We start from the raw sequence: 13,987 nt of genomic DNA, 5'->3' as shown, positions 1-13,987 counted from the left end.
GCTGAATATTCAGGCTTCATTTCAGGGACTGTGGAAGTCTATGGGTGACGTCAGAGATGCTGCGTCTAATTATATATTAAGTCTATGTCACGATCTAAGGTGTGTTTTGGATTTTGGCCCCTTGTGTTAACTGAGTTTGACACCCCTGACATAGAAGATTTAAATAAGCTATTCAGTTACTTACCTTATTACTTGTTCTTTATTTGGTAATATGTATCCTTATTTATTTTTCGATTGAGATGCCTGCGAATTTCTGTTAAATCAATAAAGTTTTATTCAATGAAATGTACTGTTCCTTCCCTCCCCGGCAGGTGGCAATTTACCAACTAAGTGAAGCGAAGAAGAAGAAGAGACCCGGAAGAGAAAACGTTCTGAAGCGGGAAAGGTAAACAGCTAGAATTTTTCACGAATGGTGGGGTTTTTTTTTCTGTGTAAATATTGTCAAATAGAAACCGGAAAAGCTGCTTTAAAATTATTTAACTAAAATAAATTAAAATGTATATTGAGCCAAAATAACCAACCCAAGCGGCTTTCAAAAACGGCTAAAATCCAATTGTATATGCTATCAACTATTTTTAAACCATCTTTTACATTTTAATTTTAAGAACAGAAGTTTTAGGGGTCTTTTCTTGTGCATAACGCAGACGTGCTGCAGCTATATATGTTAGTGTTTAGTCTACGGTCCCTTTGTCTGCAGTGCTTTACTTTATCCATACAGTAATACATAACAGTCGGATTAATTATGTAAGAATCAAGTAAGGAGGATGTAGCAGGCAATCGAATGAAGATAGGTCTTTACTGGTGGTCTGAAGGGTTTTATTCCGTGAATTCTTTGAACACTTTCGACTGGTGCTAAAGTTCATAATTGTCCTTTGATCGTTGGCTTTTTTTACACCTTGCAATACACGTTTTCTTCGTAACTTTCGCAGTTAAGCGTCTGTTTCTCACGACACAACTCACCTTCAAAATGTCAAAATAAAAGCTTGTCGTATTTGTCTATTAATCCAGAAATAAACATTTCTTTCTAACAAAGTGTGAAACATGTTGACAACCTTTACAGAGGATTTAAGTCAGCTACAGCTCCGAAGCCAATGGTGTTTGTCACTCAGGTTAATCACACTAAACAAACACATTGAAAACATTTGCAGTTTTGTTGTTTATTGTGTTTTTGTGACTGGAACATTTTAATCACAATTCTGCTGCTTGCCTCGCATCGTCTTATATTTATTCACAGCTTTGTTCTGTTAGTTTTGAATGGGGTTGTAGGAAGAGAATCAATTTGCTGATATATCGTGATACTTCATTTGGCAATACTTGTATGGATTTAAAATGCTGACATGGCAATATTTAATTACTTATTTATTAGAGTCTTACTTTTGTTTTCTACATTTTTTTCCTTTTGCTGAAAAGTATTTTGATGTGGAAATCAGACATTGTTGACTGTTCCCTTTTAAGAACAAAAAATTCTTAATTTACCAAAATAAGAGCACCATGATTGAATCTGCTTGGGGAAAAGTAACTTGTATATGAGATACAGCTGCAGCATTTAATGTTCTGATCATTCGACACATTGAGTTTTCCATTGTATTACAATTAATTAATACTCAGGTAGAGGTTTTTTCGGAGTCATACTCGTGTAAAAAAAAAAAAAAAAAGTGAAAATAGTTCTGTCTTACATATATCGTGATACATATCACACGATGAGCCGAGCATCGCGATATATATGGCATCACCAGACTCACGCCAAAACACACACCTAGTTTTGAACCATGATTTTGTGTAATTGAAACAGGTCAGTGTTTTGGATCAGTCTGAAAATATTTTCAAATGATGCAAAGATGAAATAGGATGTGTTTCTCTCAGATCAGCAGCATGGCGCGGCAGATGGGAGACAGCCATCGGAGGTTCCTTCAGACCATGATGATCAACGGCATCACTGATGAGCATTCAGTGAAGGCGCTCTATCAGTACTGCTGTGAAGTCAACAAAAGTGAGTCAAAAACAAACACAGATACTGGTGTCAATGAACCTGTAGAAAAAAAACATCTGGACATTACATTGATTTAATTTATATAATTTTTCATATCCTTTAAGTTCAAGAGGGCATATGGCAAATAATCTATATCTGGTCCTTTTGTTTGGGAGCGCCTTGGAAGGGATGATCTGGAGGTGAAGTGAGTGTAAGATGTGATCTAGAGGAGAAAAGAGAGAAGAGTCAATTAAGAGAATTGATAGTGGAGTTAAGAAGTTCAGCTCCTCCCAAACCCATCTAAACAAGTCAGTTGCCTGCTGTTTGATCAGAAAATTGATTTGAATGACGCAACCCAGGGGGTCGGGGGTCCGCGGTACGCCTGTGATCCAGATCTGTTAAACCCCTAACCGACGGGTATTTTTTTCACCACAAGCACATTCTCTGAGGTGTTGCTCTCAGCCATTGTAAGTCTTGTTCAGTCACGTGTCTGGAAAAAAAAGTTTTTGGTTTTTCTTATACTCCGGTACCAAGTAGAAGGCGGGCATCTAACGTTAGAAGGCTCCAGTGATTGGTCAAAGACACAAAGAGATCCATACCATTGCACAAGTGTCAAAGTCGAGGCCCAAGGGCCGGATCCGGCCCTCCAGAGGATCATCTGTGTAAATCAGCCTTAAAACTTGAGTTCAGAAAGGTCTTTGGTTAAATATATTCCCAAATATTTGATATTTTCCCATTTTAACTTAAATTTTGTGTTTAAAGAGGAGCAGTATAGTTAAGGGTCATCACCTGAGTCTTTGAAACCTGAAATGTTCTCAAAATCAGACAAAGTAGACATTAATTCTTGAAATTATCTCTCTGGATTTCCAAGGCTCTCCAATATGTTGTCAGCAAACATTGACACCTTATGCTCAAATTCTGTCAAGGAAAATATCCATAATATTTCAATTCTGTCTTAATAATTCTTGTGCTCTCTTAGGGATGTTTACATTAAAAGTGGGGTCATCTGGACCCCACAAGACAGCGTACTAAACTTTTTTTCAAGGGGATCTTTACTGGTGTCCATGTCAGACATGAAATCCTGTCCACCTTTGTCATATGAGGGATTACTCATCAGTATAGGGGGTGGGGTCGTCTGGACCCCATAAGAGAGCACGAGGGTTATCTGACTTTGTATGAATAAGTAAAACAAAAGTGGTGAGAAAGCACAGCCCTGTCTGCATCCATGTTTCACAGCAAATACCTGAGAGAGATTGCTGTTAATACAATGCCGCTTTGATTGGAGGAGGTAACTTCTCCTTTGGAACACAACCTGTCAGGATCAGAGGATTCACATTGCTCTCTTAACACTACATCAGTCTGCACTCGTCCATTTGTAACAATGTGTGCCCTCTTTTGAAAAAAAATGACATAATTCTTCGCTAAGAAGGAATTTTTTAACAAAATTCAAGAGCTGCTAAACCATCAAAGCAAGTCTTAAAGTTTCCAATCAACTTTTTGATAAAGTCAGAATTAGCAGTGATATTGATCCCTTTAATGAAGGAAAATGTTCAGTCCTCCAGATCCATCTGCAGAATGACCAGTTTCTTCTGAAATGACTGAACAGCAGTCGCCAAGTCACACACAGAATTGTATTTTCCTTCATCCATCTTCTTTTTATCCTGTTTGGGATAAAATATGAGTGTAACAAACAAATGAGTGATGCCTGAGAGCAAGGAAAAACATTCTGGGAGGATGAATGTACCTGTTGGACCTTTTCTTGAAGCTACTGTCCCTCTTTATCCTCTAATATAGTTTTTGTCATCGCCTCCATACACTCCTTGATCACTTCAGAGTCACTTTTTGTGATTACCCAAAATCCATTCCACTTGTAGTGAGCACTTGTGATCCTGTTGTTGTGCTGTTACCGTCTGTGTGTTCTTAATGTCTTCCTCTTTTCAAAGAGCAGCCATCATTTTAGTGTTCACAATTTTGAAATATAAGTTAGGCAGTGTTAAACTGTTCATAAGACCATGAAAAATTTTTTTTTTCTCTCTTTTTTTATTTTGCAGCACCTCATGTTCCTGACAAACTGGATGAGTTCATTGATACCATCAACTCAAAGCTGCAGGCAATGTTCATGCAGATTAGAAAAGGGATGTCCGAGGTCGATGGTCACCAGTACTACGTCTTGGTTAGTGCCTCAACTTCCAGAGGAGTCAGGGTTACTAAGACTTTAACAGAAATGAAGAGTCTAAAATATCTGTGAATTGATTTATGAGGAATGTTTTCTTTTTTATATTATCATACTTAAGCTTCCACAGAAGGAAGTCTTTTTTGTATGTTTTATTTGTTAGTGGATCTATGCTCCTTAACCCCAGTTACACCATCACTTTTGCTGGGTAATTTTACCCGATATAAAATACACAATAAAAAGTATTTCTCACAAAATATACCGGTAGATCAAAATATGACAACAGGTTATAAATTAGAGCAGTTATTTTTATTTTAACTGTGGTTTATGTAACAAAATGGAAAATAAATACATGGGAAGATCCTGAAAACAGCTTTGAAAATGGCTGAAAAATGAGGAATTTGAAAAGAAAAAAATCCAAAAAGCATAAATAATGATACTGGAGACTTGATCTTTGGTCCACCGTTCCTGGGACATGTATGACTTTACCCAGGGACCATGACACCCTGAAAAATGCAACATATTGAAATTCTTGTAAATACTTTTTGTCAGTTCTAAAACCTTTATTTAGAACAGGAGATCAGAATCAACAAAACTGAAAAAAGCAGAGATCCAGATAAAAATAATTTTTTTCATTTTAAACTTTTTTTTTGGTCAATCTTCTGGTTCAGCAATAACATAAAAAACATAAAAGGGATAAAAATCTCTGCTGTTTTGTATCATTTAACAGCAAAAGCTGAAAATGTTCTCCACAGTTTTCTATCCTCAAAATTCTTCAATATTTTACGTTGTAAGCATATTGGTGCAGAGCCCATCTGAAAAAAGTATTTTTTTTTTTCTCAGCAGAATCAGCTGATTTACGTCGATTACATCCTCTTTCAGCAGCGTGAGGCTGTTTCTTCAGAATAAGCTGGAGTTTCATTAATTACGTCAAATGTTGAAGAGTTACCATAATCAAAGGAATGTAAACACTGGCGCTAAAGCTCAGATGTTAAAGCTAATTCATTTTTTCAGAAGTTATGTCTATGAGTGGAACTTCAGTCTCAGTTTTTGAACAGAGAAAAGCTCTCGCTAGTTTTACTTTGAAAACCGGAAGCTTCACCGTCACGAAGATGTGTTTACTTCTGTTGACAGTACCGCGGCCCCTTTTGGCTTTATTTTAGTTCGTAAACTTAAAAATCTAACATTAATCTGCATTTCAGAGCAAAAAAACATCGTCCCCAATTGATATTATGATCATATTTTACTATAATTTACTACATTTATAAAGATCGCGAATCAGTGATCTTGGATGTCGCGAATATCCGTACTCTAATTTTCTGGAGCAAATCGCAAATACCCGAGCACCCAGATACTCGTTACAGCCCTAATGTATATATATATATATATATATATATATATATATTACTGCAAGTTATTCAAATTATAAACTAATCAATAAGATGCCTCAGTAAAAGCACGTGGTGCCCACTGGCCCCACATTGAACTTTTTGATTGACACTCTCCTGAGCAGCTTTCAGTGGAAGGGGTGTGGCCTCAAAACAAGCTCCATCATGATTAGCAATGTGATGGCAGTAGCCATAGAAACGTGATTCAGACCAACTCAAATCAATCACTGTCTGCTGGCTCCAAATGCCGATACCTCTAGTGCAGGGAAATGGCGACTGAATTGGCTTTATTTTGACAGAGCCAGAGGTAAGGTGTTTCCTATGGGAAACGTCACAGTCACCCCCTTTCTATTTACAATCTGTGCTTACACCTCCTCACAAGCTAACATTAGGGTCCCCCTTATAATTTGGAATGCAGTGTAGAATGGTAGCAGAGCAAGGAGACTTTGACCCGCCCATTACAGCGCTGTGTCACAAACCCGAACTTTTTCAAACACGTTTTTTCTTTTTCTGCCCCTGATCTAAAATGATTTGAATAAATAAATACTCACAACTACAGTTTTAATCTTAAGTAATTTTATATATGTCCTCTATCGAAAGAAAATATTGAAAACATCAAAAACATGTTTTTTTATTGGAGTGGGTCTTCAATGACATGACCTTAATTTTTCAGCTATAATAAAACTAAAGCAAAAGGATTAAATAATAAGTTAAAAACATCTGCTATAGCTTCAAAATATCTCATAAAGCTGAAAAAAGCCTAAATCGGCCAAAACTACTAGCATGTAGCTCAAATATTAGCTAAACTCCAAAATAAACTAAAAAAATCTTAGTAAGTGCCAAAATAGCCCAAAAAGCTAGCAGAATGCCAATTTCTTAAACTTCAAAACTGTAACTTTTTAACATAATTATGAATAATAAAAAGGCAGGAATATTATTCCAGAATAAATCAACTTAAACCTTAAATAACTTTAAATATTTTACTCTCCATAGAAATATATTTTGTCAAAAATATACAAGTTACATATGGGCTCAAGATAACATCGGGTCATTAATAATATAAAATGATCTGGAGGGCCAGATCCGGCCCCTGGGCCTTAACTTTAACACATGTGCTATAGGATCATCATGAAGCAATAGCTCCCCCTGCAGGCAGTGAGACATCATGACGGTAAATGTTTAACGGAGTCAAGAGGTCAGCTTTAGTGGCTTTGGTTAGTAAAGATACATTTTGTACTTCTGCTTTCTTTTCATCCAGGTGAACATGGCTGAGACCAACATCACAAGGATGTCTTCAGATTATGCTGACAATGAGCTGGAGCTCTTCAGAAAAATTGTAAGGCTGGTTTTTACATTCTTTCTACGGTTTCTGAAAACACTGTCAATATTTATAGTATGTTAACCCTTTAACACCTGAGCCTTAGCTCCACTGTTAACATTTTCAACTCTTCAACCATTTACGCTATTAACATAATTCCCAAAGATTTGGAGGCGGTGCAAAGTTTCTCTTCTCCACCTCAGAATTATCTGTAATTACATTGATCACAAAAAGTCAGAGAGATTCTGTAGTTCACAGAGCATGTGTTATGTAGGCGTTGCCAGCGACATCTCGGATGTTAAACACAGCAGTGAATCGACTCATTGATTTCTGCAGAGAACATGACATAAGTCTTGGCTAAACTCCTTTCCTTCTTTATGTGTGCCGTTCATGTTCAGCTTTTTGTAACAAAGACGTGTGTGCTGGGACTTTGGCTTTGGGTCAATTCAGGTGGATCTGACCGTGTGTTCTGAGAACGGAAAGGTGTCTTCCACCGACATCCTAAACATCACTGACACCATGACCACCAAAAAACTGAAGAAGAGCGAAACGGAGCACCTCCTTAGCCGACTCGTGCAGGACAAATGGCTGTGTGAGGTAAGTCGACAGGATCTCCACCCGCTCTCACAGCAAAGGTGTGGATAGATGCAAGTTATTTAAAGATCCCTTCACATTAAATTGTTTTTTTGTGTGTGTTTTTTAACACGGGTTGAGTCCAAAATCCCTCCCTAATTACTAAAAAACTATGTAGTGTGGGGCTATCTAGTGCTCTGGATTTTAAAGGCAATTCGAACACGATGCTCTACTCGTATTTCGTTTTCTTAACACCTGATGTGACGTCACCAATTTCACAAAGACAAAATCAAATCAATATGAAAATTTCATGATGTTTATTGATGAGTTCACTGTGTTCTGGCGGTGAAAATGTGGATGGTTCATTCAAAACTTACATTTAAACACATTTTTTTGTTCGAAATTGTTCAAATGCAATGCATTGTGGTCTATAGTCACTAATCTAGTGAGCATTGATGTAAGCTAGTTTTTTGCAAAGATTTCTGGGAAATTTCTGGTGCACTCAATTTTGGAATTAGTAGATTCAGACAACACTAGAAAATGGCCAACGCACTATATAGTGAGTAGGGGGTAATTCAGACATAGCTGTGGTTTTGTGGCCTGTTTCTGATGATGGAGGACATATATAAAGAAATTTAAGATTAAAATTGCATTTCTGGTTATTTCTCTGTTCAAATTGTTGTGAATCAGGAGCAGAAAAAAGATGTAGTTGTTAAGTAAAAGCTATATGCATTGTGGGAGGCCACAGTCTGAAAGACTGGAAGTAGACCAGGAAAGACTTGGAAATCGATCAAAAGAAGACGGGAGTGGGACTTTAAGTAAATGAAAATGCACATTTCATTCAATAAACACTAACATTTGTGGTGGAAGGTAGATCTATGTAGACTCAGGTAGATCTTTTGGAGCTTGTAGTTTCTCAGTTAGCTTGCCTGCTGTAGATCCACTGATGCAGTTTAGCTGTAAAGGACTTTAGGCTGGACGGGATTTCATATCAGCTTCTTTTTCTTTCCGCAGGAACGTGGAGAATACACTTTGTCCGCTCGGTGTATTATAGAGATGGAGCCGTATATTCGTACCATGTATCAGGACCATCTGAAAGTCTGTCACATCTGTCACAGCCTTGCCTTTCAGGTAAACCTCAACTCTCTGACAGAATGTCACATAGAAATACGTGTTTGTGTCTTTATTTATTCCTTTGAAGGAGCGAACCACAATACATTAACATATGCTTTACAACAGGAATGCTCACACTTTTTCAGCAATCAAGCTAGTTCTGAGACGACAAACACCAAAAGATCTCATCATAGCCACAAACCGATATCAGACACTTGTCAATCCTGGCACGGGGGACGAGTGCCCATTTTGTTGAGTCAGCGGTCCATCTGTTTGCTGAATGTCAGCGTCTTACGGGTCTTTTTTCTTTTCTTCGGGTGTTGTTTTAGGGGTTGGGGGAACAGTTTGCTTTGGTTTGTTTCATTTACGGCCCCAAACATGAGGCTAGGGAAAAGAGTTGGCAAATTCTTCTTAAATTCCCGTCCGCTGAAGCCAAGCTGGCTGTTTGGAGGTCTTGAAAAAACTGGATCCAGGGGACCGGGTCTGACGATGTTTTATTTCTTTTCAGGAAACGCTTGGTAGCACGTTTGATAATGGAGTTCAGTTCCTACAAACTTACCAATTCTGTTTCTGATTTTGAAAATAATTGGGCATTTAAAAATGATTATGTTCTGTCAGCGGAGACTTGCTGTTGTTGAATTTTTGAAGTTTAGATTGTTAGTTTTTCCCAAACTCATTCCTTGTTCATGTGAAAATATAGTTTTATTTTTTTTAAAAGCAGCAGTGTTTATACGGGTGGGCGGGGTCACAGTGACGGCGCTGCGTGAATGGACCCTTTCCTTGTGAAGCCAGTGGGGGAACAAAGATCAAATCCAAATATAGAAGTTGTGACTTATTTTTAAGGGTCCAGTTTTTCCAGTACCTGACTGGAAAGAAGCAATAATAACAATAAAAATTCTTGTTTTATTTCTGCCCTTACAGCCCGTCGCCACACACAACAATGACCACACAGAACCGGATTCTTCAAGTTTCTAGTTTACAAATATTTTCCTAAGGAAAAATGTATTTGAACATTTTTTCTGAACTTTCTGTTGGTAATTAAAAACGGAAGAAAAACACGTTTGTTTTAAAGTAAATTTAACTTAAACTTTCATACCCATAACTTTATTAAGCCCTCTGGGACATTTTCAACATTTCACTGTTACACTAAATCAGCAAGTTTCAATATATACCTGATGTGATAACAATTTTTTTTTTTTCCTTATATCCTTATATGTGAAGAACTCTTTTCTGCAAATGTGGCGACATTGAATTGACGTCATATTTATAATCCCACACTTCAAAACAATACATAAAATAATGCAGTAAAAAAAGTTCAGCACATTACAGGACAGATAATACTCAACATTATTCAAAACAAATATAGTTCTTAGCCATTTTTCATCAAATATATCATATCTCAGACAAAAAATTTTTTCGTTCATCAGTCATGTCATATTTTTTTAACCATTTTCTTAGTGTCTCTATTTTTAATTCTTCCAGTGTCAAATCTGTGAGAATCCCACCTGTGGAATCAAAATTCATAATCCATGTGTGGCGAGATACTTTAAAAGAAGAACGGAGCCTCGGTGTCCGTCCTGTGATGACTTCTGGCCTCACGAAATCCCAGGTGCTTTCACTTCCTGCAAAGTTCTTCTTCATCATAACAACACAGCTTCCCTGATATTTATGTCAACAACTGCAGAAGTAGAGGACTCAGTTGCACAGTGATGGGAAGTTTATGCTTAAATCAGCAGAATATGTTTGTTGGTTGTAGACTGAACTCTGTCTTTTCTCCTTCGCAGAAGTGAGATGACTTCATTGTCGGTCTAAGAGATGAGGATCATAACAACTGTTTCAGACTAGTTTCATTTGTATGTTAATAAAGCACATTTTTACAGTACAGCCTCTCGGTAGATCTTCTTTTGGGTTCTAGTTCTACAAAAGAACATGTACACCAACAAAACAGCGTTCTGACATCTTAACATGGAGGATGGAGCTGAAATGGGAGATTTTAGTTTCCTAGATGCAACACTTTGCCTCTTCTTTAGCATTTAGTTTGAATATAACCCTTGTTCTATCCTAGGCATGTTTACATTAAAAGTGGGGTCATCTGGACCCAACAAGAGAGCGCGCTGATTTTTTATTTATTTTTTTCCCTCAGGGATTTTATGTCTGCTGCGGACACCAGTAAAGATTACGGAGGAGGATTAGAGCGACGGAAAAAAAAAAGGCCACGGAAAATTCTGACTTTTTTCTCAGACTTCTGACTTTAATTTCAGAATTCTGACTTTTTTCTCAGACTTCTGACATTAATCTCAGAATTCTGACTTTAATCTCAGACTTCTGACTTTTTTCTCAGACTTCTGACATCAATCTCAGAATTCTGTCTTTAATCTCAGAATTCTGACTTTTTTCTCAGACTTCTGACTTTGATCTTAGAATTCTGACTTTTTTCTCAGACTTCTGACATCAATCTCAGAATTCTGTCTTTAATCTCAGACTTCTGACTTTTTTCTCAGACTTCTGACATTAATCTCAGAATTCTGTCTTTAATTTCAGAATTCTGACTTTGATCTCAGAATTCTGACTTTTTTCTCAGACTTCTGACTTTAATTTCAGAATTCTGACTTTTTTCTCAGACTTCTGACATCAATCTCAGAATTCTGTCTTTAATCTCAGAATTCTGACTTTAATCTCAGAATTCTGTCTTTAATCTCAGAATTCTGACTTTAATCTCAGAATTCTGACTTTTTCTCAGAATTCTGACTTTAATCTCAGAATTCTAAACTACGGAGGCCCGTGAGCAACATTCTTCAGTTAACTTTACGGTTGAGTCATACATGTCAGAGAGAAACTAACAAAAATGTAGTCTAAGTTTCTTTTCCCATGCTTAAGCTTGGAGGCCACTGCTTTCATAACCCCTCTACACTCCTTGGCTTGTTTACATTAAAGTGGGGTCATCTTGACCCCACAAGACAGTGCGCTGAACTTTTTTTATCATTGATTTTTGAGTTTCACTAATGTCCATGGCAGACATAAAATCCTGTCCACCTTTGTCCACATTTGTCATGGAAGGAATCACACATCAATATGTGGGTGGAGTCATCTGGACCCCAAAGAGAGCGGAAGGGAAGGAACAAAAGGTGAGTAAAAAAACTTTATTTCATTGAAATTTGTAAATATAAGCGCTAAAGACTATGCAAGCATTTTGTAAATGCCATATCAGGTGTAACACGTCTTTTAATAATGTACATATGCCGTTGAAATATCAGGGTAAACGTGTGTGTCTGACAAACAGCCTCAGAGTTTTAACTTGTGCACAGAAAGTGTGTAGAAATGCAGTTTTGTTTGCACGCAGCCCATTTACGTTCATCTATCTATTGTCTCATTTCTGGATATATAAGACGTCTTAAATACTTCTGAAAATACTGCTGGACTTGTTATCCAAAAAATTGTCATGTCATTTTCATTGTCATTTCATTGTCATTGTCATATTTATGTATTTATTTAACTACGCGTGACTGTGTAAACAGTCACCAATCTTTATTTTGATTTACAACAATATTAAGGATGTTAAATGTTTTTGAGCATGTAAAGATGCCAAGACTTAATTTTAAGACAAAGAAGATCCAGTTATTTTCCTATATTTTTACTGTGACATCAAATAAAAATCATTTACATTTCTTTACATTAATTAATTTGTCTTTCTTCAGAATTCTGAGTTTAAAGTCAGAATTCTGAGATTGAAGTCAGAATTTTCCACGTCCTTTTTTTTTCTCGGTGGCCCAAATCCTCTTGTGTAGAAGATAAAAAATCCTTGAGAGAGAAAAAGAAATGTGGGTTGCGCTGAGCGAGCGCAGGCGAGTGCAGAGCTGTCCATGACACGTGGTGAACAACATGAACCAAATATGAAATGTGATCATTTTAGTATTATGTATGACTGTTTATTTGCATTGAATCCTTTCTGTTAGTAGGAAAACAGAAAGTTTGATGCAAGGGACAAAAAGAAAACACACTTTAAGCCTTAAAATAATTTGAATTCATTGTGTCGAGAAAAAAAAAATCGAAATCGTCATTTTAAAACTGAATCGAATCAAATCGTGGCTTGACTGAATTGTTCCACCCTTAATGGATTCAGACTGGAGTTAAGATACTGCAGCCAAGACACAACAGCCCAGGATGAAGCAATGTTGGAAATATCATTCCCTGTCAGAGAAGGATAGTAGAATGGAAAGAAGGTCAGTGAAAACATGACTGACTATACCAAGAGTATTGGCTGCTTTCCTCTCAGACTTCTTTGTTGTGATCTCCCCTTGCCAGACTGCATGGAATAAGCCTGTGACACTGCCACAATAAAGAAGAGAACAGCAATGACTGTGCAGGGCACAACAAAGGTAAAGACCAGATCAGTGGCTCCAGAGACAACCAAACACTCCCCGTAACAGGAGCTGCTCCTTTTTGTGAAAAAGTGATCTAAATCGAAAAAACCAACAAGATTAAAGTACTATAAACCGATTGAATATTTCTTTCTTCTGTAACCATGGTACAAGTGGGAGGATACGCCATAGAAGCATAAATTGGTGAGGCAAAGTTGCTCCGCAGGTGCAATTTAGTTGCATTAATTAGTATTAATGGGTTAATTTGGGTTGGGTAGTCAGGTGTGTTAATGCATTAATGTTCACAGCCATAATACATATAAATATATCCACTGTATATATTACACAATCCTATCAAATTGTAAATCCGAAGTTAAAATTCTTGGCAGGTAATTATAATTGCATAATTATGTACTTTGAGTGTGTCTGACGCAAAAAAATCGAGATTTTATAGTAAACTCTTGAATTTGTAAAAAAAAAAAAAAAAAACTTTTACAACATGCTACCTGTGCTTTTACATAGTTAGGACAACGCTTCATCTGTATGAAGTAGTGCTGGGCCAAATGTGAACAATTTTACGATATAAATTATTTAATATCACAATGACAAGATGTATCACTATATAAGCAATAAAGTATGTTTTCAGTTAATAAAAAAAGCTTTCACTAGTTTTACTTTGAAAACAGGAAGCTTTACGGACACTTTATTTCGAAGATTTGATTACCTCTGGTGACAGTAGATCCGCTCAATTTGGCTTTGCTTTAGTTAATAAATTAAAATCCAGCATTATTCTGTATTTCAGAGAAATCAATATTTTACTACATGATCATTTACTACACTCTACTATATTTATAAAGATCGTGAATCAGTGATTTGGACGTCGCGAATATTGATACCCACAATATTGAATTTTCTGGAGCAGATCTTGACAATCCAAGTGCTCAGATACTTGTTCTAGCCCTGTTCCACAGCTTGGTTTGTGTCTTATTTTTGCAATGTCATATGATCATTTTCGTGGACATTCCTTGAGTGATAGAAGGTTTGTTGTGTTAGCATCAGCGCGGGAATAACTTGAGGCTTTGACTGAATATCTCA

General features: G+C 36.8%; 1 protein-coding gene and 1 long non-coding RNA gene across 3 annotated transcripts; both read left to right on the top strand.

The window, feature by feature from the left end:
• Positions 1-265: 265 nt before the first annotated feature.
• Positions 266-10,416, top strand: nsmce1 (NSE1 homolog, SMC5-SMC6 complex component). 2 transcript variants are annotated; one of them, XM_024259471.2, is made up of 8 exons: positions 266-385; positions 1,864-1,990; positions 4,021-4,142; positions 6,789-6,866; positions 7,299-7,445; positions 8,436-8,552; positions 10,017-10,143; positions 10,319-10,405. In XM_024259471.2, exons 2-8 carry the CDS (start codon positions 1,873-1,875, stop codon positions 10,327-10,329), a joined length of 720 nt encoding a protein of 239 aa, XP_024115239.1. In that variant the 5' UTR covers positions 266-385; positions 1,864-1,872; the 3' UTR covers positions 10,330-10,405. The 2 variants fall into 2 exon arrangements, with proteins under 2 accessions (XP_024115239.1, XP_024115238.1); XM_024259470.2 differs by having other exon boundaries at positions 310-412; positions 10,319-10,416.
• A 1,144-nt stretch (positions 10,417-11,560) lies between these two features.
• Positions 11,561-13,381, top strand: LOC112137252. The gene is made up of 2 exons (XR_002917510.2): positions 11,561-12,754; positions 12,837-13,381. It is a non-coding gene; the product is annotated as an uncharacterized LOC112137252 (long non-coding RNA).
• Positions 13,382-13,987: the final 606 nt, after the last annotated feature.

This window comes from Oryzias melastigma, linkage group LG1, assembly GCF_002922805.2.
Source record: "Oryzias melastigma strain HK-1 linkage group LG1, ASM292280v2, whole genome shotgun sequence".
NCBI classification, from domain to species: domain Eukaryota; kingdom Metazoa; phylum Chordata; class Actinopteri; order Beloniformes; family Adrianichthyidae; genus Oryzias; species Oryzias melastigma.
The sequence above is the reverse complement of the archived record's forward strand: the minus strand, read 5'-3'. Positions and strand labels throughout refer to the sequence as shown.

Bases quoted from the DNA above. Each gene is read 5' to 3' on its own strand.
- nsmce1 (XM_024259470.2), top strand. The intron at 6,867-7,298 runs GTAAGGCTGGTT...GGGTCAATTCAG, and splicing joins TGGAGCTCTTCAGAAAAATT to GTGGATCTGACCGTGTGTTC. The intron at 7,446-8,435 runs GTAAGTCGACAG...TTCTTTCCGCAG, and splicing joins AGGACAAATGGCTGTGTGAG to GAACGTGGAGAATACACTTT.